Raw genomic sequence first — 23,952 nt, 5'->3', positions numbered from 1 at the left:
CAGGAAGGAAGGTAGAACAAGGACACGAAATAAAAGGAAAGGTAGACAGAGAGATTTGCATAGTGTACAACCGCTAATTTATACTCAAAAAATGTTTGCTTTTTCTCTCTCTCTTTTGCCATTTGTCCTCTGCCTTTTGTTCTCTTCAACTATTTATCTTTCTAGCGCCTTGCAGCTCTCATCACTAAACCACAGTGATGAATATGCAACAGCAGGTGTTGTTTCTGACATTGACTCCCTAAAACCTTGGGAGACAAAAAAACTGCCACTTTCTTAATTCCACTGCGGCTTTCTAAAATCTGTTAACCTTGTGCAAAGTACTCACTGAAATGCCTAAATGCTTTGGGACGACACAATAATTGGATGACTTTTATTTATTTTTTTTAACGTGGCCAACATAAATGTTAAAAGACTCAAGATCATAATTCCGATTGCACATTTAACTATATTTCCTTCATTGACTTTGTGGATGATTAACATCTGTTTTTATCCATTTTCTATTGTACTTATCCTCATTATGGTTGCAGGTGACTTCCACATTGAAGCTTACTTGTATGGGATGTGTTTGCTCCCGTTGACCAGGGCCAGGATCACGTTGCCGAGAGCTGACAGGGAAAGGCAAAGAGGTGCCGAGCTGGGCGAAGAATTTTCCCTGCCTTTCCCCACCGCCCCGCCCTCGAGGACACCGACATCGCAGCTGCCCAGGTCCAACAGATGGAGGCGACTGCGACCTCCCGACACTTGCAAGGTGGCAATAATTCAATGAAGTGTTTAGGGGACGTGCAGGGGAATGTTAAACAAACATCTGAAAACAACAGATCTGTTTAGCAGCGTATTTTAGATTTGATTGGTGAGAACTCACTTCCTCCCTTGCCCGTCTTCTCCATGCGGTACTGATAAATATGCAATGTAAACAGCATGTGCGAATTCCTGTGGTCTTCTTCGGTGGTGTCGTTACGTTGGCTGCTGTGGCGGGCCGCGATGGCTGCGTCCAGGAACCAGGCTGCCTTCTCTGGCGTCGGAGCACGCAGTTCGGACTGGTTCTGGAGCTGTGGTGAGGACGGGAAAGGAGGGAATGGGGATTTAAGAAGACAGACAGTCAGACAAAAGGAGCGGGTAAAATATTAATGTTGCGATGCACGCCACCCAGCAGGCGCTTGTATGATTGCCATATTCAATCAACACTTTCTTAATGTGTGTGTGCGGGTGTGTGTGAGTGTGTGCGCTTGCTTTACTGTGGGGTATCATTACTGATGAGATTATGTCAGATTAGTGGGGGATTTCACAGCTGTGCTTGTATCACACCTCCTAATCCCATAACCATATAACATCAAACGAAAACAGTTTTCATTTGTTCGGCACTGTCATTGGACTGGCCAGGGCTGTACTGCCATCTTTCAGAGCACAAAATTATTAGGTTGGGGGGGGGGGGGGGGGGGTCAAATTGTGGGCGTCCTAATTTCAGACAACATGTCTGGTACATGTCAGAGCGTTCCCTCACATTGCTTTTCCCTCGCTCAAATGATTTTACACCACCTTCCTATTGATGTTGTTTGCTCATCTAAAACAGGATGTGGTTATGACTGCTGCGTTTTCGTGAATTAGATATTGTTCAGATTGAGGCTCATTTGCATAGAGGCGTTTTTTACCTGCATGCCACAGATGGGGTCCTCGCACAGGTAGACCCCAGGTGACTGTCCATCCTGCAAGCTGCCAGTGGCCACCTCTGAGAGTAAGTCCTTCAGGTTCTCGTCTTTGCCCCAAACCTTTTACAAGCGCGCCCATATCAACAAACAGTAAAGTTATGTCCAGTATCATGACAATATTTCACTGTAATTCACTAAAGGCAGTTTCCACTGTTTTCAGTGAAAACTGGCCAAATTTGGATAGTTTGGCTCCTAAAAATGCCAACAAAAATGTCTTTTGACATGTAATTTTTTTGAAGGTTTTTTTTTCTCTTTTTATCACTTCCGTCTCAACGCTGAAAACAATTGTCCCACTCTACTTTGTCGAGTGGGAATGCAAGACATGACATTCTAAAAGTAGTCAGTGTGCATGTTTGTAGTGTTCCTTACATCATCTAGCAAAACCCAAAGGAACAACTTGTCTCTTTCTGACAAGGAGGACTCAAGCTTTCTTTGAAAAATGGCACACTTTGCCTTCCCTTCCAAATTAACACCCAGCAGTGTGTCTAGCGCCGCCATTTTGGTTCTGTGCCCCCGCAGCTGGTACCCAAGTGGAAAGGAGCCCAAACATGCTGACATGGACCGGGCCAACGCTTACCTCAACTGCGGACACACGGACAGAGAAGCGCGCCCCTGTTTTCTCCCTCCTCTCATTGATGAGCTTAAAGAGCCAGGAGATGGCACAGGGGATGATACCTAACGTCTGCAGGGAGTCGTGGCGGCCAATCATGGTGAAAGATTTGCCTGCGTCAAACAGACAGGCAGACAGTGTGTGAAATTCAGTGAGGATGAAGTGTGTGTTTTCCCCTTGGCAACACACACACAAGACACACACACACACACACACACCTGCTGTGGCTGTCAGGAGATCGGAATCCACAAAAATATGTGAGACACCCTAATGAAGACTTATAAGGACATGAGCAGCCCGTCGTATGTGTAATTTGTTCTGCGACCTGGTGGAGGATCAAGTGCTTGTCAGCAACGCTCTGAATTCACAATATCCTCTCTTTCCTCCTCCACCGCAAGGTTTCCTCCACCATTGAGGCTCACTGTCACAGCAGAATTTTATCTGTCACGTAGAGGCGAGTGTGATGCCGATGATTTTGTGTGAGGAGGCGAGGTTCATGAAGAATATAAAAAGGCAAATCGGGGCAGATTCTCTTCATCGTAAAAAGGTACAAGAATATTTTTTTTTGTTTTTAAATATATAGACATATGAATCAAGTTCTTGTACGTGTGCGTCAAGTCACTAATATTGATAGTTGATATTGATTCTCCCCTCGCGGTCTCTCACTGTTGAAAAGAGAAATTATTACACCTGTTCAAAAAAAATGAGACAGTTCATTACACACATGTGGCGTTTCAGTTTCAATATTCATTAACTGCATGTTGTCTATAGTTTGACAGATTCGTGCCGCTTAAGCGCGTCTGCAGAGGTTTGCAGCGGCCACGGGTTCAAATTCGGCCCCGGCCTCCCCATGTCGAGTTTTACATGTTCTCCCCGTGCCTATGTGGGTTTTCTCTCAATTAGTCCACTACAGACGTTGCCATCATTTCTGCAAGAAGGAATTAGTTGCATTCCTGAAGGTCCTCCAATGAATTCAGTCGCATTTGGACTCGGAGTCATTTCTCTTCGTTCGTCGAAAACTTTACTTTATGAAAGCAGACTGTGAGAGCCAGCGTGTGTCCACAGCCAAGAGCCACAGAGCCCATTGTAAATGCTCAGTGTGTTACTTTCCCTATTTTAATTAGTGAAAAAGTTAATGCCTTTGTAATGCAGCCTCATTACTATGTATGGCCGTAGGGGGACTACATCAGCGCACATCTGTTGTTACAGCCATTCCAACTGGGGAGGTCGGCACGGCGCGATATCACCTCGTAGAACGGTAATATTGATTGAAAGAGCAAAGCCTACTGCTGTTTGATGGATTCACCCACGAAATAAAACTTCTTGCTCACCAATTGAGCAGTGACAAGCATAAGACCGTGTCTGGGTCCCTTGCACATAATGTCTTAACAAGGCAGGGGTTGACCCAAGGTTGTCCATCGTCCATATTTATATTCTCGTACAGTGATTCTCAAAGTGCACTAGTGGTCATCTCTGTAGTGGGACATGAAAGAATCACTGCCTAGGTAGGTATTTCAGAACGGTTGAGGTCTCCTACGCTGCTGTATTCTAATATTGGTCATGGATGATGATACTTGGTGAGGGGTGATTCTTTTTTTTTTTTTTTTTGGTGGGACTTTATAAGCACTACCCTAAGGGGTTATGCTATGGGTTTGATTGTGAACGTGCATGTTAGTTGCGACATGTTTTAGTCTGTAGTGAGAGGTCCCGACCCTTTTAAGATTGCGTTCAGGAGGATTAGGAAAACTGAGGCAGACTAGGCCCAAAAAGACACACTAATCCTCTGCTTTCTCGCGCTGATCGATGAGGGCCAGTCGAGGCGCGCCGTATTTTCTCTTGCACATCCGTGCATGCGTTCATGCGCATGCGTGCGTGCCTATGTGTGTGTCTTACCCAGCTTGGAGTGCCCAAAACAGAAGACACATCCGTCTGCTCCATTCACGACCGACTGAATCACCTCGGCAACCGTTCCTGCGCAAACTTCCGCCTAGCAACAGGTAAGGCAGGACAGTCACGAAGAACCAATTAGAGCTGACGTCAACAGACTGACAAAACCCACTGTGAGGTTAGCATTCAACACTCTCATGTTGCTACGGAGACACGGGATGGATGGATGAATAGATAAGGCTGATGAATGATAAATATATAAATTCATGTCGATGGACAGATGATAGATGGATCACAAGACAGATGCACAGATGGATAGAAGAGTATGATGGGTGGCAGGTTGAGGTACCGATGAGTCGGGCCGCCCACTGACCTGCGACGCATCAGGAGGGAAGGCGGCGTCAAAGGTAAACATCTTGGGAGGGACCTGGCTGGAGCCCACTCTCTTCTGAGAGGCGGTGCTTGGTGTCTGATTGGTTGAAGGGTCCATGATGGTGATCTGTTTCTTCCTTGGGTCGACTTTAAGGAAAGAACTGGACTCCGCCAGGTTGGACTGAGAAGCCGGACATACACGCACCATCACTTTCACCTGAGGGCCCCCAAGAAGAAATGTCACGAGGTATTAATCTTGGAAAAGTATTCCGTGGATACACTCACTCGCACAATTCAATGAACGACACACTCGCATCTTTACCAAGATCAGCCACACTGTATGAGCATCTCTTGGACGTTCTCATCTATTCGAAAGAAATCACTATGAGATTATAGCTCGAGTTCCATTGAAATAGTTTATTGACAAAGCAGAATATGAAGATAAAATCTGAAGCTGTATGCAAACAATTGGCTGTCATGAACAACTACAAATCCAATATATTCCATAATTTTTCGTCACGCCCCCTCACCTCTTTCCGACTGGTCTCGAACTGTCAAAATGGTTTTTAAGCAGTTTTTCCATTCCTCCCACTCCCATCAGAACCTTCACAGCCTCAATTTAAGCGGTTGACAGCCGCCATTGTTTGCTTTGACAGCTGAGCGTGCAACATGCTGCGTCATCACTTCGGATCACTCGCAATATTACACAAATGAAATCCACTGTCTTTCTTTTTTTTTTAATGTGGAAATGCATTCGTTTCATCTTGAAATATACTCAAAGATGGCGAAAGAAAAGAAAATATATGGTGGGTGTAATATTGACACATTGCCATCCTCCTCTGGTTTTATTGGAAATATTCATTATTTATAAACATCTTGGCAAGTGGGCCTGTGTGATTATACGGCCTATGATTTATTATAAGTTTTTCATTTTCATGATTATTTGTCCAAGGAAACAATAATATCAATGTTTTCTTTTGCTTAAAGAGCGACGTGAACACAACCGAATCCCAATGTAAGAAGACGGAACATGCGGAGCTTCTTTGGAACGGAGCATGGTGAGTTTTCTTTTTAAGTCACGATATATGATTATACTGTCAGAAAATGTGAGAAAATAGGCTGTCTTTATCAGACAGTATAACAGGCAATATGAAGGATAACCAGTGATACGAAGAAGGCACTCAAGTTCTTACATAGTGGGGAACAGGGGACTCATGCCAGACACCAACGTGTGTAACATTGTGCTGTTTTAGCCACGCCCACAAAAAAACCCCCTGAAAAACTGTTTAATGCTATATTTCAACTGTTAAGGACGACATCGCTGTCAGTCTTTGCATATTTTCATCAAGTATCTTTAAACATGTATAAAAAAAATTGTGAATTGACTTAATGGGGTCTTGAGGATTATAGATTCTTCATCGAGAGATGATGGGTGGATAGATCGACAATTTGACCTCACCTGCAAACATAACAAATGTTATTTATTATTATTTTGGCGAAACCCCAATAAGCTAGAGAAAAAAAAATTAGGGCAGATTCAAAATCAGCGCAAAAAAAAGTTTAATAGAAAAGTTTACTTGCATGACTGACGAAAAAAAATTGTAAATATTTGCTGGCCAGTGTAATCAATCATTTTGAATCATTGGTTTCATTCAATTTAAGTGGAATAAAATACCAAGTAAATTTGAAAAAACAATATGGGATGGAATCAATAGCATCGCTTCAAAACATGATGAATCAACAATCATTTCCACACAGAATGGCTAATGATCAATTAATCAACCATTATGCCCATGGCTACCTTCTATGAATACAAAACTTTTTATTCATTTTGAACGCACAATTTCACAAGCGAGGGACAAAAACAATAAGGGAGCCGAACAAGGTCACGCTTCACTGAGCAACCCCATCTTAAATGACAACCTGGTTATGAAGTGTAAAAGCATAAAAGCTTCTCTGGTGACTGCTATCTCATATAAAAGTATATTATGCATCCCATATTGTTGAAAGGGTGATATAAAATCCAAAGAGGTCCTAGCGCACAGTGTGTTGCTGTTTATGTGCGCATTCATCTCTCGCTTTTTCACTCACATCTAATAACACATTAACAGGCTTTCCTTTGGTTGCATCATTAAATGACCACGGGCCATTTAAGAGAGCTGGTCCAATAAACTCTGTGTGTGTGTGTGTGTGTGTGTGTGTGTGTGTGTGTGTGTGTGTGTGTGTGTGTGTGTGTGTGTGTACGCGGGTGTGTGTTTGGGTCTCGCTCACATGAAAATAATTATCAATTTAAATACAATGCTTCACACTCACGTGTGAAACAATAAATATGCAACTCTGGTGACTCAGGTGAACTGAGCAGAGGCAGCGCCAGGTCAACACTTTGCATGTCTTTCTCTCACACACACACACACACACACACACACACACACACACACACACACACACACACATATGCACACAATAATACACACCACCACACACTTGGATTCCACATGCCCTCTTGTGACCCCAATAAAAGAGACCATCACATCAGTGAGAGCCTGGGGGAAGGATGTTACCGTTGCACACTTTACAAGGCGTAACTCATAAAATATTCCCTCCTCTTGAGAGCCTTTTCCCTTCCCTTGTGTGAGAGCGAGTGAGTAAATAAGCGGTGTACACAGTCCATGAGCCCACAGACTGTCAGTTCTTTGACATAGTAGGATAAATCGTCCTTTACTTTCCTTGTTGAAAATCATCAAAAGAGAGGGGGCAAAAATGGATGCAGATTATAAAGCTCCACTCACCAGCCACACAATTCAGGACACCTACATAATCAAATGAAATCCAATACAAGCGCTGCATCGGAAACGCTGCCTTTAGTCAGATAACGAGAAATGCATTCACAGTAATGTATCCCATCAGGCATTTTTGTCAAATCAGACATTGTGCAATTTTCGATCAATTAAAACAGTTCCCACATGTCTTTACGCACTTTTGTCAAGGGGAAGTCACCCCCTCCCATCCCCAACTTTCTTTAGCATAATATGTTCTATGCAGCCCCACTAGTCTAAACAAGGCATTCTGATTCATATTGCACGTGTGGAAAATGAGTGTAGCAGCAAAATCCACCCTGTTTTCGTCCATCTCACGGAGCGGCCATTTTGCTTGTTGCTCTCGACTGAAAATCACAAACGCTCATAGCTCAGATAACGACCAATCGTGGCTCAGCTTCAGCAAACAGGTGAGCCGTGACTGGTCATAGATACACAAATTCAGCAAGCGTATGTAAACCAGCAGATTTGTCTTCTTCTGAGTCTTTTCACACAATTAGAAATCCATAGCATCCCCCTTGTATCCCATAACAATCAATCTAAGTGGTGACAAAAGGACTAAATGGTCCTGAGAGATGTTCAAACCAGAGTGAGGCAAAGTTGTGCTTGCTTGTGTGTGTGTGTGTGTGTGTGTGTGTGTGTGTGTGTGTGTGTGTGTGTGTGTGTGTGTGTGTGTGTGTGTGTGTGTGTGTGTGTGTGTGTGTGTGTGCGTGTGTGTGTGTGTGTGTGTGGTTTTTTAACCTACATGCAGTATCCTCAAAGGATCCTTGGCCTACTTCCATAGGGTTATGGATCAATACAGCATGTCCGTGCGCCACAGCCAATTTCATGCAGACACGCTTTGTTGATGAGAGAGCACAAAGCTAATGGACTCTTTGTTGTGGTTAGTGAAAAACGAAGAGCTGGGGAGACAACATAAATATCTCCTCACACATCCCTTCACCCCTCGTTCAAAATGGACATCCCCTCCGTCCTTCCCATGTGTCATCGCTCTTTCACGGCACTCTTCTAATGGCTCTGCCAGTTATCTACTTGATAGTTTCACCTTTCATCTCTTGTTGCACATGCACACAAATTAACTTTACTCTAAAGGACATTTGAAAGACGTGCTTTATGGAACGGGTCAATCCCGTCTGAAGACGTGTTTGATCGCCTGGCTCAAATTTAAGGGGGAACCTCTGAGTTTGTCATTGGGATTTGCAATATATCTTGAATGAACGAACTTTTCAGTCATACCTCGGACATTTTATATATGTGTGTATGTGTGTACATATATCTTTCAGTCATTATGGTTTCACGTGTATTAACAACAGGAAAAATGATGATCAAAGCATACCTGGATATGTTTTTTTTTAATGAGAAAAAAAACCCAAACAAATAACACAAGTATCAGGATGTCTGTGCGTATGTAAATGTATGTGTGCAATGTTGCGCGTGTGTCAATAAGATGCTCCACCTCTGTCAGCGCTCAGTACATGAATATTTCATCTGCAAGCTGGAATACAGCTCTCTCATAACAGACTCATTCATTCATTTAAAGGCATGAGCGCACACACACACACACACACACATATACACAGAAAATGAACACACAAACGCCGTCACTCACACGTACACACGCACACACACACACAATTGCCTGCCTGAGAGGGATCACCACTGCTATTAAAAATTGATTAGCTGTCATCGTATCATCTTTCCCCCCCAAGGTCAAATCTCAAGCCGCGTGTGCATGCAAAATGTGGAGTGCATAGATGAGATGAGATCAAAAAATACATTTGCTTCTGTCCTCGAGTTATTGAAATCACTGAGAAATTGAGATGAGCATGGATGAAAGGATGACCAGGAGAGAGCTTGAGGATAAGCAAAGTTTAACCCTTTAGCTTTGTGTTCCCTGCAGCTTTAATTCCCCATCACTGACTTTTACATTTGTATTGCCCTGCACCTGCTTGTTCTTGTTGTTTATGAGTATCAAATAACCAACTGATATGACTATCCTAACTCATTAGGCCGCTGTAACATTCTGCCCAAGGAACGTAATTGGTATTACATATTAAGAATGTGTGTTGTTTTTGTTTAGTCCCAATATAGACCAATGAACACTCGGTGGCCTAAAATGCTTTCACAAAGATGATAATGCTCAGCTCGTACTAATATATTCACCCACTCGTGGCTAATGATAACATGTTAGGAAAAGCTGATGCGATGCCGTATACCACCAGTCCATCCATTTTCTCTACGGCTTATGAATAGCAGGATGGATGCCTGGATGGAGAGAAATAAATCAAAGCTAAATGTCGATGCAATGTGGGAGGAAGCCCGAGTACGCAAAGAACATGTGAAATCTGCAAAAGGGGGGGGGGGGGGGGGCTGAACGGAGATTTGAACCCTGATAACTGTGAGGTTTGCCACCACAAACCAAAACCACAATAACAAACATCAATAGTAAGACTCTTTTGGACATGGTATCCAAAATTACATGTTTGTTTGTTTTTTTGTCTCTGTTGATTAACAGTTGCTTTTGGGGTATTTTATCTCATATCAAATTTATCACTGTATAAAAAAAGAGAACAAGTAGAATGGATCTAATTTTTCCCCGAATTTTGTGACCATCATCATCATGCCAGTCCGTCACTTTGCTAAGCGTTCATTTTGTATGACTTAATTTCCTCACCTGATACACGGTCGCCCCTGTGCTCCTCAATGAGAGGCTCCCAGCTGTTTGATTTAATTACGGTGAAGTGAGGAGGCACTGACGACCGATAGGACAGCATGGAACGTAACAATACCACACGGGAAGGCGAGATACACGGCGCCACTCAGGGAACGTCCTCCAGAGGGATTTGGATTAATTTGACATCTTTGGACGGAAGCAGGCATCAGCGCCTTGTAACACACATGCGTGTGCGCACACCCACACCCATGACCAGCGCAGGATGATTTCCCCCGGCTTTAAGGGTGACGTCTCAATCTGTTTTCTGCCATATTAACACCGGGCCTGCAAACTAAGCGTGTAGTGCAGAATGTATCTCGTGGCCTTCCACTGGGAGATTTGCTGCTCATCGGATATCTTTTATTGTACAATGTAATGCTACGAAAAGTGGCACTGCATGGTGCAGGGTTGCATGTGTGCAAATGCCATTGCAGCAGGGGAAGCCGACCCCCCACTGCTCATGACATTTTTCCTGTAGAAATGTCACCCCGGTCATTTTCATCCCCACATTTGTGCGAGTGCATGTGTGTATTTGATTAGCTCTCGGCAAGATCTGATTGATTTTGCATAACCCAAGCTTGTTATGTTGGGAAATAGCAGGATATGGGGCTGGGTGAACTTCACAACAATTTCCAATCCACATCAAGGCAGTAAGGTCTGCTGATACAGGAAATTGGAGAATAACCACAAGCGAGCAGAAAGTGAGTCGAAATCAGGGTGTGAATTAGAGCATGTTTTGATCAAAGTCAGGGTAGATTGAGCACAACAGCCTTGGAAACAAATGCGGCCTAGCAACACTGAGATGCAACTGAACAGTCGTGCTGTGTATGCGGTTGTGCAATCCGTTTTCATGAGTTGTTGACCATTTGCAACTAGTATTCCTCGCCTCTCGAACAAAGTCAGCAGGGTTAGGCTCAAACGCAAACGCAATTCTAATGTGGAAAAGTGCTATAGAAAATAGATGGATGCATGGACGGATTATTGTGAAGACTAGAAAGAAGCAACAAGAAGAGCCAGTTTTGGATCAATTAAGAGGTTACGAGACTCCGAGTGTGTGTGTGTGTGGGGGGGGGGGGTCTTCCTGATAGCTGAGGAGACATCTGTCACTTCCATATGGAGATAAAATCAGATGGGAACTCAAAAGCGAACCTTAATTGATTCCACAAAAAAAAAAGGATTTCTTCATTTGACAGTGAAAATGTCATTTTAAAGCCTAATTTTGCTTTGAGGCAGCAGGGTGACCGATCTCAAAGTAACCCGCACAGGCGCTGTGATCTGCAGGAGTGTCTTTGACTGATGATGACTTTTTGCTTGTTAATGCTAAGACACAGTACACACTGCAACTGGTCTCTTTCTTGCCGCATCACATGACAGTTGGATTTTGGCCTGTTTTACTGCCATTTCTCCACTCTCCTCCTTTTTTGCAGAAATGGAGGATTAGGAAGTCAGACGTGTTTGTTTCCGTTTTTGTTTTAGGATGTAAATGTGTGGGTTCTACGTTTAGGCCGCCCTCTCTACGTCTGTATCACAGTAGTTGGCGTCCGTGCCACGTCTGTTTGGTTTGATCAAACATTCCGAAACACACACTTGGACGAACACTCAGTGAGCCCAAAACGGTGGAGGGCGGAGGAGCACCAAAAGCTCATTACATGGACAATCGATATTACACACACTTCAGGAGCATGAACGCCTCCAACCACAGCCACAGCACGTACACACAAACACATACACACGTTTCATCAAGTGTTGGCTAGCGTGACAGATGATTTTTGCCACCTTGAGATGTGTTACCATGGTAACCATTAGGCATATTTTGGGGGGAAAAAAGCATAGGTGATACAGAAGAAAAGTATCCAGATTAACTTCACGATTGTGATAAATAAATAAAACTGACGTGCACTCATTCGAATTTATAGAACGACTAGACATCAACCTTTAGACATAAAAAAAGTACAAAAATGAAAACTCATTTTCAAATAATTTTTCAAATCTAAAAAAAAGGAGTACTTATGATTATTTTTAGTGAATGAGAACGATCAGGAAATAACTTACCTTTCCTAGACCAGGTGTGTCTTTGATCTTATTGGCTGCACGGAGAAGGCAGGGTGGAGCCGGGGGTGGAGCTGACAGAAGGGCGGAGCTGAAATTGGTGGGGAACAATTGACTGTCGCATGTTGGCGCCGATGTAGTCACGGGCAGCGGCACTGTCGCGGCAGCCTTCAACTTCCGCTTCTTGGATGTCAGATTCAGTTTTTGTGCAGCTCTGACAAGGAACAACAGACGAAAGGCAGCAGATATGAATGATATCGAGTCGTTCAAACCATAATTTATGTTTTCTGTGGATGAAGATCTGCTCGCGATCAGGGATCTACAATTGTATCCTTCAAGTGGGACAGAAATGCTAATTGTAGACTGGAGCTGCACGTACACGCACACGCCAAGCACACACGCCGTTGTTGACATAAGTAGTAACATCTGGATGGGGAGTGGCTCATTTGCTTTCTTGTTGCTCAATTCCCTGCGGCGTTCTGCTCAAAGGGAGCAACTAGAATTGATATTTATATTTCTGCTGCATCTATGCCCGAATCAGGCGCTCTCCTTTGTTCTCTCTTTTTAACTTCCACTTCTCAATCCCTCCTTCTTCCCCTCTGTCATTTTTAGCTTCTAGACTGTTCCTCCCCAACAGAGCACAATCAGGAATGATCATAAAAGGTGGGATTTTATTGCAAAGGCAGCAGAGTAGTACAGTGGTTCGCATATTGGCAACACAATTCTAAGGTTCTGGGTTGGATTCTCAGCTCGCGAATGTGATTGTGCATAGTTGCCTGACTGTGTTTTGTGCCCTGCAATTGGCTGGCAAATTGGCTGGCGTGTACCGCGCCTCGAGCCAAAAGTCAGCCTGAATAGAATAGAATAATGCCAGCTCAACTGCAGCGCTAAGAATCGTGAGAGAAAATTGATGGATTGACTTTTACAGTAATATCATGTATTTCTTTCTTCTACAGCTTGACAAATGACCACTCAGATATTTACATTAGGTTTGCACAATGTGAGAAAAACGTGAGATGCGATATGGGGTTTTGAATATTGCGATACTGATATTGCGATATTTAACATATACTGAATTATAGACACTCATTTTGTGTACGTGATACCCCGAAATACTGTTCTATTGGAATGCCGATTGGTCAAAGTCAGATAAAAGCTTACAATTCCATACTGTTGTGCATCTTTGCACTCGAGTCTAGTGGTTCTTAACATTGGTACTGAACCCAACCAGTTCATCTGCACATTCACCGAACCCTTCATTTGTGAAAAATAAAAATGTGTTCTGTTTTTTTTTTACAAATTCAAGACAAAAAACACATTTATTAAAAACTGAAAGAAGTAAACACAATTAGTAGAAGTATAAAGTATATGTTTTTTAATTGTGCATAAAATGAACCAGCCAGTGATGGCCAAGCAGGCGTGTCACAACTAATTGACATGTTGAGTGGAGTGTGTCTTAACCTCCATGGCAGAGGCTCCGTCGAACCCCTGAGACCGATTCACCGAACCCCCTGGGTTCGATCGAACCCAGGATAAGAACCACTGCACTAGACATATCGCATGAGCCATTCTCACGATGATGATATATTTTTTCTATATATTGTGCAATTAATTTCATGATTTTTATATTTACTTATGCAGCGAATTAACTGAATTCAATTAAACTTTTCATGCACAGCCTCAGAGGAAGAATGAGACTGTTAATCTAAAAATGAAAAAGTAATTTATGAATTAGTGGGGATTAATTGACAAAAAAGCCGAATATTAACATTATTATGGAGTAAGTGAGATCTGAGGGTGTCTGAATCCTGCGGTTTGTCATTCTTCAGATATTATTAACGTGAGGGTAGAGCGAGAGAGAGGACCTCGTGCCCTCGCGCACACTCGGTCAAAGAGCTATATCTCACACCATTGGCTTTCAATTAAGTGCGGCGGGTTACTGGGATGAGCGCAAGGTAGAGAGGAGGTGGGCAGGTGGATATAATGTGGCAATAATGGTGAGACGGCACTAGAGGAGCAATGGAATGAGCAATGTGGAATGGGAATTGAATCTTGGTCATGTCAAGCGTTATTTTCTTCAAGACCATTCGGAAAGCGCATCGTTTTGGACGCAGAGTCAACCTTTTGTTCGAACAGTATGCAAGCAAAATTCACACAATGAAGTATAGTATAGAATACATCCATGCATTCATTATCTATGGCGATTGTGGGGGACTGGAGATATGCAGGGGCAAGTGGGCATCCTGTTTCCTCCCATGATGGGGCTCAACAACCACAGGATTATGAGCCAGCCAATCAGCAAGGTGTACTTTACGTCACAGAGCCGTCATTGCAGCATTTGACCAATCAGCAGTGCTCAACAGGCATGCTGTGCTTCCTCATTTTTTCAAAGCCCGGACAATTCACATATTTATTTCTTATTTCTGCTATGCAGATGACTGCCAGATCTATGTCCCACTGAGCAATTCTCATTAAGACCACTCCTATGCTGTCTGGAAGAAATCAAAACCTGGATGGCACAAAATTTCTTGAGATTCAATGAAAAGAAGACAGAGGTGATATTGTTTGGTCCCAGTGGCCCTTGTACATTCCATCCTGTAGACTCGGGCCCCCTGTCTCCTTATCTTAAGTCAACAGTCTCAAACTTGGGCCTTAAACTGGACAGTGATTTCAAACTCGATCGGCAAATTGGTGCCGTTGTTAAATCCAGCTTCTTTCACCTTAGACAGCTGGCCAAAATAAAACCTCTCCTCTCACATGAACACTTTGAGACAGTAATTCATGCCTTTGTCACATCCCGGCTCGATTACTGCAATGCCCTTTACTTTGCAGTCAGCCAGTCCTCCATTAAGCGCCTTCAGCTGGTCCAGAATGCCGCTGCTCGCCTCTTGACTGGTACTCGTAAGAGGGAGCGCATAACTCCTACTCTGGCATCCCTTCACTGGCTCCCCATTCATTTAAGAGTTATTTTCAAGATCCTCTTATTTGTTTTCAAATCTCTGAATAATCTCGCGCCACCTTACCTCTCTGAGCTCATCCGCCCCTACACACCTGCCCGGCGCCTCAGGTCTGTGGACCAGACTTTATTAGAAGTACCAAGAACTAAACTGAGGCTCAGAGGGGATCGAGCCTTTTCTGTTGCTGGTCCCTCTCTCTGGAATGACCTCCCACTGAACATTCGGCAAGCCTCCTCGCTGCCCATCTTCAAAACCCTCCTCAAAACTCACTTGTATTCTTTGGCATTCGACTCAGCATGACTTAGATTTGTTCTTGGTTTTACTGTTTGGTGCTTTCTACCGCCTTTATTACCGATTTGTCTTACTGTTTATTGTGCATGTTAAATTGCTCCATGTACAGCACTTTGTATGCAGCGATGGCTGTTTGAAAGTGCTCTATAAATACTGTTGACTTGACTTGACTTGACTTGACTTTTCTTATTTATTTGATCACATGTCGTGGTACTCTCGCCTGACTTGTGTTCGGGCAGTGTGGGATCAGTTCCCACTCAGTGACGGTGTGGATGTGGATGTGAATGGTTGTTTATCTCGATATGTGCCCTGCAACTGACTGGGTGTAAAATGCCATCCGCCCAAAGTCAGCCGGGATAGGCTCCAGCAACTCTCCGCAACCCTGTTCAGGATAAGCGGTGTTGGAAATGGATGGATGGATGGTTTTTACATTGATGCTTTAACGCATGAAAAAGAATTCTGACTTAATTTACTCAATAAAAACAGAACTAGTTTGTTCTGCTGCACTTTTTTATGCTAGAATATTTAGAGATGTAGCTTCTTCTCACAGCAAGGTATTTGTTTTTTTTTTTACATTTTGGAATCGATAAAGATCAGCTGGTTTTCACATGAAATCCAACAAAACAGCATTCTATTGTGTTTTCTTGGGGGGAGTTTCATTTAATTAGTAAAGGTTTACAACAAAGTGTAGAAAAGAATTGTTGAGACGTCTTATATCGACGCCCATCGTATCGTTATACCCGTCCAGCCTGTCCAGACCGACCAGTGGCAATGGACATTAATGTAGACACATTTAATAATACACCATGAGCCTGAGCAAATTTTGTCACTGACATAAAATGTGCAGTTTCACAAAGTATATTGTTGCAAGTTTGAATGTTTAAGGAACTCTGCTGCACTATGATGGGCATGCAACCACAGTACTTTTGAATCCCGCTTACGTCAAGGCATCACTCCACTATAATCCCCTTGTCAACTCCATCAGTTTGACAAATAGTCATAAAATATGCTCTGAGCGTGCGTGTATGTGTGTGTGTGTGTGTGTGTGTGTGTGTGTGTGTGTGTGTGTGTTTTCTGTCTAGTGTACACACACAGCACATCTAATTGGCAGTGTTTAATGACAAGTGGCCTGGGATTTGGCTGAGTGGATCTATTCCAATCTAACTCTAAAATGAAGGGCACTTGTTTTCCATCTATCGACTGCCTCGCCCCATCCATCAGCACCTCCTCCGTCAGCTCGCCTCCATCCTTTTCATATATAACCCTCCATCCTCCATTCCCTTTGTTCATTCCTCCACGCGTCTCCATCCTTGACTTCTCGCTTCAGTCCCTCTCACGTCGCAATCAACCAGCAGATCTGCCCCCTGCATTTTAATCCTCTTTCCCCAATTATTCTTTATCGTCTAGCGGCCGCTCTCGTCTCTCTTCCCCTCGGTGACTCTTGCACCTTCGGTGCAACCAGTCTGCAAAAATATTAAAACGTCATGCTCAAGTTGAATTTGCAAGTTAAAATTCACTTGTTGCATCCCTAAAATAAAGAATGGTTTAGGTTAATGTTACAAATTCCTTCATGTTAGGCAGTCGATACATGGTTAGGGTTAGATAACAAATATGCGACGAATGTTCGATTTTCTTTTTTTTTTTTTTAATCAGAAATTGCAAATGAAAATTGTTTTGTGGAATATTGTTGGCCGGCCAGACTGACTTACCATTAGAGACATGCATGGGAGGCATTATATGCAGGTACATACCACTGTAAACTACAACAATAAACACATGGCAATAATCATAATAATCAACACAATAAAACCTGTTTGAAAGTGACAATCAAAAGAGAGGTTTCTTATCTGTGAAACGGTCGATTTTTTTTTTTTACCTGGCTCTTGCATTGAGTCTTATTATAATGAGCAGTTGATCAACGATGATGACGTTGAGTAACGAATGATAAGGCATTTCTTAGATTTTCTGTCTTCAACGGTGTGTGTTAATCGCAGCCAAATTCACTCCCAAGTGTCATTTAGTTATTAAAGAGGCATGACAGTAAGAAGAGAACGCCTCCCCCCTCACTATTTAGCCCTTCTCCTTCCAAAATAACAACACCTTTCCAATTCTCCAAGTCACTTGGGACCAATTCATTTACTCTAGTCCCTCCGGCGACACATCCATACTGACCACACAAATCCCAAAAGAAGCAATCGCCAGAGCATGCAGTAGAAAATTCCTGCACTGACAGAAACTCCCTTCCCCCAGTAGGAACACACACACACGTACACACACACACACACACACACACACACACACACACACACACACACACACACACACACACGCCTAGCAAGTACAGCATGTCTCCATCTTTTTAACCAACGTCCCCAGAGGGCCACTGCAACAAGGGGGGGGGGGGGGGGGGGCTGACGACAGAGCGCCACCGCGGCGTGAGAGTGACATACTGTATTCATGGAGCCATTCGCAGTAATGAAAGTTATTAGTCACACATGCATTAATGGCGGCATTGAGGATGGAGAAGGTCAGTGTGAAGTCAGAAGAGAAAAGAACCAAGGAATGAAAAAGAGAGAAATGAATCAGGGCTGGACAATGGCATCGAGCAAGGAAATGGACATAGGGATTTGGCTTGCGCGGGCGCGGGCGTGCGCGCGTGTGTGTGTGTGTGTTTGTGTGTGCGCGCATGTGCGTGTGTCTAATCGGGGTGTCTGCATGCGGTCCACGTCTAAGGGTGAAGAGCGCAGCAACCCTGGGATTTAGCAGCCCTGCATGGCTGCATCTACCATAAACACGTGTAGAAAAACAGCAAAAAAGACTGCGTAAACAGTTTTGTGTTCACAATTATCCATGTGACACTCTCTCTCTCTCTCTCTCTCTCTGTCTCTGTCTCTGTCTCACACACACAGACACACACACAGGAGTCTGACGTGCGAAGCAAATGGGGTGTTTCTGTGAAGGTCACATACGGAACAAAGGAACCACTTTGTCCCTTTTGACATCTTAAAAAGAAACCGTCACAAACTACGCCATCCAATTATTCGACAACAAAGAGAAAGCCAAATACACAACAACACGCTTGACCCCTGCAGCATGAAAACTAACTACAGTATATGTTGTTTCAGTGTAGACGTTAATGCTTGTTAAGGGAGCCCAAAGACTGCAGGTTGTGCGTGCTTGGAATGTCAGCCAGATGTGGGTCTGACCGTACGTGCCTGGTTGCTTCCCAGTTCAAAGGTGACAGAAGGAAAACGAAAAAGACAGCATGATTGCGTGTTTGTGTGAGTTCTGCTTGAATTTACAAGCTGGTCGTGACACTTTGAGGGTTAAGAAAGTAACAGCGGAGGAGCACTTCAGTAAACACAAGAGTGGCCTTTCACTGTATTTATGGAAGTACGAGAGTACTATTGCGGTGTTGTTTGCTCGGTGTGAATTTCAACGGTGGCTCGGCTGCTTTCATGACATCCTCACAGCCTTTGGTACCATTTATTATTTAGTGTTCATTTTAAGCTTCCCTTACTTATCATCAATAATTTATTCTCAACCGTCTTATTGGCCGTGTGTCCCATTGATTATCTTCAGAGGTGATGTCAACTGAAAATTAATAAATCACACTTATATGCAAACACACAAATAATTTCATTCTGGGAAAAAAAAAAGTTTTTTTGTTTTTGTTTTTTAGTGATGTCTCCACAGAGGCGACCCAGTGAGCAAGTGATCTTTACATCTGCCTTGCAGCAGAGAGGTTCTGGGTTTGAATCTTGGCTCTCCTGTGAGTGTCTTTCTTCAGGTACTCCGGCTTTCTTCCTGGTTCCAAAAAACATGCATGTTGTTTGATTCAGAGAAGACAAAATGCGAACATGAGTATGAGTGGTCGCCCGGTCATTGGCTGGTGACCAGTCCAGAGTTTGCCACGTCTGTCACTCAGTCAGCTGAGCGAGGCTCCAGCTCACCTGTGTGGAGTAGCCAAAAACTCTACCCAAGTACGAATACCGGTACTTTGGAATATGGCTCAATTACAAGTAGAAACGAGTCCCTCAAATAATCACTTGAGTGAAGAATTATTCAGTTGAAAAAAATTGCCGCACGCTGAACTGAGTGCATCTTACCTGGCAAAAAAGGAGGCCGCAGACAAACTGGTGCTGTGTGACGTGGTGGTGGTCACCGCAGTATGTGAGGGTGAGTTTGTGTGTGGTGTTGAATTGGTGTTTGAAGGGGAGTGTGTGTTGTAGCGGTTCAGGGCAGCCTCAGTCAAACCTTCCCTGGACGCCTCAGACACCATCTGGGAGATCTAGTTCAGAGACAACAGAGAAATTATGGATGAGGAAAGTTCATTTCGATCACAACCACTGTAAGAGAATTACGTTTTGATACTTGAAAATTAATTGAAAAAAACACCAACAACTAAGATATCAAGACTTCATACCAGGTTAAAAAAAACGTATGACAGCAGGAATGTTCTGACAGATAGACCCACAATTTCCTGACTAATCACTTCAGCAAATATTTAATGAAATGTTGATGGCTCACTTGCTCCCCTGAATGCTTTTTCAATTTTATGTATACGTTGGTATTCACTACGCTGTTTCCAAGGCAATTTGAGTGGGATTATTATTTTTTTTGCTTTGATTTATGAATACATGTGAATGTTTAGACAAAGACATACTGTTCACCTTAATGCTAACAAACAATGCAAAAAACCATAGACATTGGTAATGTTATAATCCTTTAAGCAAAATATATTTGAACACAAATGATGGAGCAACACATGTGGACAGACTGTAACAGCACTCACAGGCACATTGTTTTTATCCTTTGTGAAAAATGACTAATAGTACTGCATCTTACTGAGTCAGTTGTGTAATTAATCTCTGTGTGTATTATATGGCTTAGGGGTTGTCAAGGCGCGCTCACTCAAAAAATTGAAGTTAAAATAAATGTGGTAAAAACTGTTATCACTGTGACAGTATCATAGGTGATATTTTTCTGATTAAAAACAATTTTAGTTTTAGGTTGTTTTTTTTTTGTGAGTTTGAAATGGCTTACTGGCAATTCCATTCATTTCAATGGGAAAGAGAAACTGTTTTAAGATGAGAACTAATTAAAATCTTATCTCAGGACACCACTGTACTCCAAACAGCACAATGAAGATTGTTTTATATTGACAAACGATTTTGTCAGTTATGTCTTAAAATGTATTCAAATTAGTCGCTGCAAGATGTTAAATGATTGCTGCCACAAGGCTGATATAACACACGTGTGTGAGTGTGTGCGTGTGCGTGTGTGTGTGTGTGTGTGTGTGTGTGTGTGTGTGTGTGTGTGTGTGTGTGTGTGCGCGCATGCATATTTATTGCAAAAAGGTTCACAGGGTCCAAGCATGCAGCTCGCTGTCTTGATAAATCACCTCTCATAAATGAGATGCCTCTATAGTTTATACCACACTCCTCTGTGCATTGATGCCCATTTCCAGTCGCTCGCTGCGCTTTCCAGTACTGCATTATTAAAGCTGTGGTGACCACTTATTAGAAAACGGGCGGAAGGCCAGCCGGCAAAAGTCCATTCATCTTGTCGAATGAGAAGAAGGGAATTTACAGTAGTGTGCTAACAATGTATTGATCGTCATTTGTAAATGTACGATCTTGCACAGATTGGGTACATGTGCAGAGTGAATATCCTCAGCAATCCAATCACAGTAGGTATACTCACACCACATAATCCGATCAAGTATAAGAATAGCATCAAAAATGTTAAATAAACATAACATCCCATCTTCTAATCTGTTTATCCTCACGGGGGTCGCGGGCGTGCCAGAGCTTACCCTCGCTGAATTTGGGCAGTAGGCGGGGTACATCCTGAACTGATTGTCAGCCAATCGCAGGGCACACTTAGACGGACAAACATTCACGCTCGCTCACACTCACTCCTCGGGCAAATTTTGTGTTCCTTTAACCTGCCATACATGTTTTTGAAATGTGGGAGGAAACTGAAGTACCCTCAGAAAACACACGCGGGCACAGGAAAAACATGCAAACTCCACACAAGGTCGGAGCTGGAATCGAACCCTGCACCTCTGCACTGTGAGGTTGACGTGCCATCATAAACATAACAAGAAACATATAATTGGCCGTAGATGACCACTGTGCATCCATTCGAGTTTTTATGATACTGTCTGTATACGTGTACCACACCGCAAAGATGTTCAACGCTAACTCGCCACAGCATTTTGACCACTTCCACAATCTAATGAAAACCAGCAAAGAGTAGGATGCAGTGCAGTGTACACCACTGCAAACTGCAAACACAACAATAAATCGATTGTTCTTTGAATTGCAGCGAACCTTTAAAATGGCCCAATACAGTTGGATATCATGTTACATTATTTCAGATGGACATTGTGCAGATGTACCAAGCGTGAGCCCCCATTGGATTTGATGAATATCACAACGTAAGGAACATTTGAGGATAAATAGAGAAAAAAAAGCACGCGTATTCTGTCAAACTTCCTCCTCTTCTGTTCTGTTCTTCTCTTGGTTAAAAAAAAGAACAGGGTAAAACTGCGCTCGTTCGTCTTCGTTATGAGCCAACCTCCATTTCCTAAACATTCACCTTTCTCATCTGTCTCTCTTAAATATAGTTTTACGCTCCCACTTGTTTCCAAAAGCAGGCCATGCTGTCAAAACCAAAAAATCCGGACTGAGATATAGGATGAAGAGTAATGCATCTGCATGTGAGTGGTATTGTCGGCTATTATCAGGGGAGATGGGAGATTTTTTTATAGAGCACAGGGGCACCCCGACGTCTCTTACATTTACAGAGAAAGTTGCAGTGCGCAATCACACATCGTGGCACAACTAGATATGCTGAGGAGTATGCAAACTACCCGGGAGATGCGGAAGAGAGGCCTGGGTCGCCAATCTCAAAACACGTCAACTGAGGCGACAAGATGTTTTCATGGAAGCAAGCAAAAAAATACGATGCGGCAGTCGAAGCGAACTACGTGGTGAGTGAGATGATTGCAGAGGCGGCCGGGGAAAGCCATTCAAAGAACGACTAGTTTATTAAAAAGGTAATGTTATAGGCTGCAACTTTCGAATCAAAAGTTGCAAGGCCAATGGCAACTTGTTACACTGTCAGAACAAAAGTACAAGACCAAACTTACTGATGACCATCTTCTAACCCTTTGATGATAGAAAAGATTGGAGCGGTTGCACTTTTTCTGGAATACGTGATGCGGCCCAGCCTCACCCAGACTCCAACTGCAGCGGCCTCCGGGTAGGTTTTGTTTGAGCCCCTTGCTTTTATTGTACGGCAACGTGTATACAGGACTGCACAGAATTCTGAACAGTGAAGTTAGCAGTGATGGGCGTGCCGGCATTAATGAGTGGAGTCCTGACTGCTCTACCAGTATTGTTGATCACTACAATTCGAGATCTGGAGTTCCAACACCGAGAGATGCCATTCTCCTAGCTACTGTACCATCCAAATCATTTAAAATATTTTATACTGATGGTTTGCAAAATGTCGCTTTTCTTGCCTTTATGAACATGTGTCTCCCTCCGCATCTCTCCACATGACTTTGTTGCGAGCTCTCCCCAGATTCCACTTGACAAAGTGCCTTTCCATCATCATCATCGCTGGCAGCTCCTCCCCCTTTTGCTTCCCGTCTCTCAGGGGTGTGAGACTAAACATGGGTGAGTTATGATCCTGCTCTCCTCTTCTTCTCCTCTACTGCCGAACCGCCCATTACTGTCAAAATTTACAGCAGGAACACGGACATTGCACACCTCCCACCAGACACAGATTGTAACAAAGACATTCACCACATTGAATGCAGTCTAGTGATTGTATCAAAAACGAACACTCACACGACCCTTCTTGAGATACAGTGCCAGAGAGAAAATAATTGAACAAGACGTTTCCTGATTTTGGTTGTAGTTTGCTGTGGTGTATGTATGACTTTCAGTCATGGGAGCATTTGGGCCTCATACCATACCATACCATTTTCTCCCGCTAAAACGGGATTGGTCGTGGAGGCAGCAGCTTTAGGAGGCAAGCCCACACTTTCCTCTCCCCAGTCACGTCTTCCAACTCTTCAGGAGGGATCCCAAGGCTTTTCCAGCCCAGCCGGGAGACACTTGTATTATAAGTTTACTTGTATTATCCCATCTTTTTTTATAAAGGTATATGGTTGGATAACCGTATGAATTTTTGCATGAAATTTGATTCTTTTATAGTTTTGCTCTAATTCTGTTTTGTACTTGCTGTCAGTCAGCATATATATATATATATATATATATATATATATATATATATGTATATATAATTGTTCATGGGTCAAATATATAGACCCTGAGAGAGGAGCACAGACACCTCCCTGAACAGAACCCAGTTACCATAACAGTGGCAGACATACAGGAAAGAGTCTCAGATATGAAGAACTGGACAGCACCAGGCCCGGACATGGTCCACACCTACTGGCTAAAGAAACTCACAGCACTCCATGAGCGCCTAGCAGCACAAATGAACCAGCTGCTGAGGGATGGGACTCACC

The 23,952-nt window shown here is 43.2% G+C and overlaps 1 protein-coding gene across 1 annotated transcript in view; it reads right to left on the bottom strand.

Moving 5' to 3' along the window:
- The window catches only part of kif26ba (kinesin family member 26Ba), a 74,073-nt gene that overhangs the window by 18,824 nt on the left and 31,297 nt on the right, over nt 1-23,952 (bottom strand). The window contains exons 4-11 of the mRNA XM_086107254.1: nt 19,511-19,692; nt 12,157-12,367; nt 4,577-4,792; nt 4,210-4,303; nt 2,284-2,429; nt 1,650-1,766; nt 863-1,049; nt 551-740 (exon numbers count right to left, since the gene is read on the bottom strand). Of these exons, the coding sequence (XP_085963380.1) occupies nt 551-740; nt 863-1,049; nt 1,650-1,766; nt 2,284-2,429; nt 4,210-4,303; nt 4,577-4,792; nt 12,157-12,367; nt 19,511-19,692 (1,343 nt within the window). The remainder of the gene's footprint in view (nt 1-550; nt 741-862; nt 1,050-1,649; nt 1,767-2,283; nt 2,430-4,209; nt 4,304-4,576; nt 4,793-12,156; nt 12,368-19,510; nt 19,693-23,952) is intronic.

This window comes from Hippocampus guttulatus, chromosome 3 (genome assembly GCF_054856545.1).
Source record: "Hippocampus guttulatus isolate MCC_2025c chromosome 3, RoL_Hgut_1.0, whole genome shotgun sequence".
In the NCBI taxonomy this organism is placed as follows: Eukaryota; Metazoa; Chordata; class Actinopteri; order Syngnathiformes; family Syngnathidae; genus Hippocampus; species Hippocampus guttulatus.
This window is presented reverse-complemented; position numbering and strand designations above follow the sequence as displayed.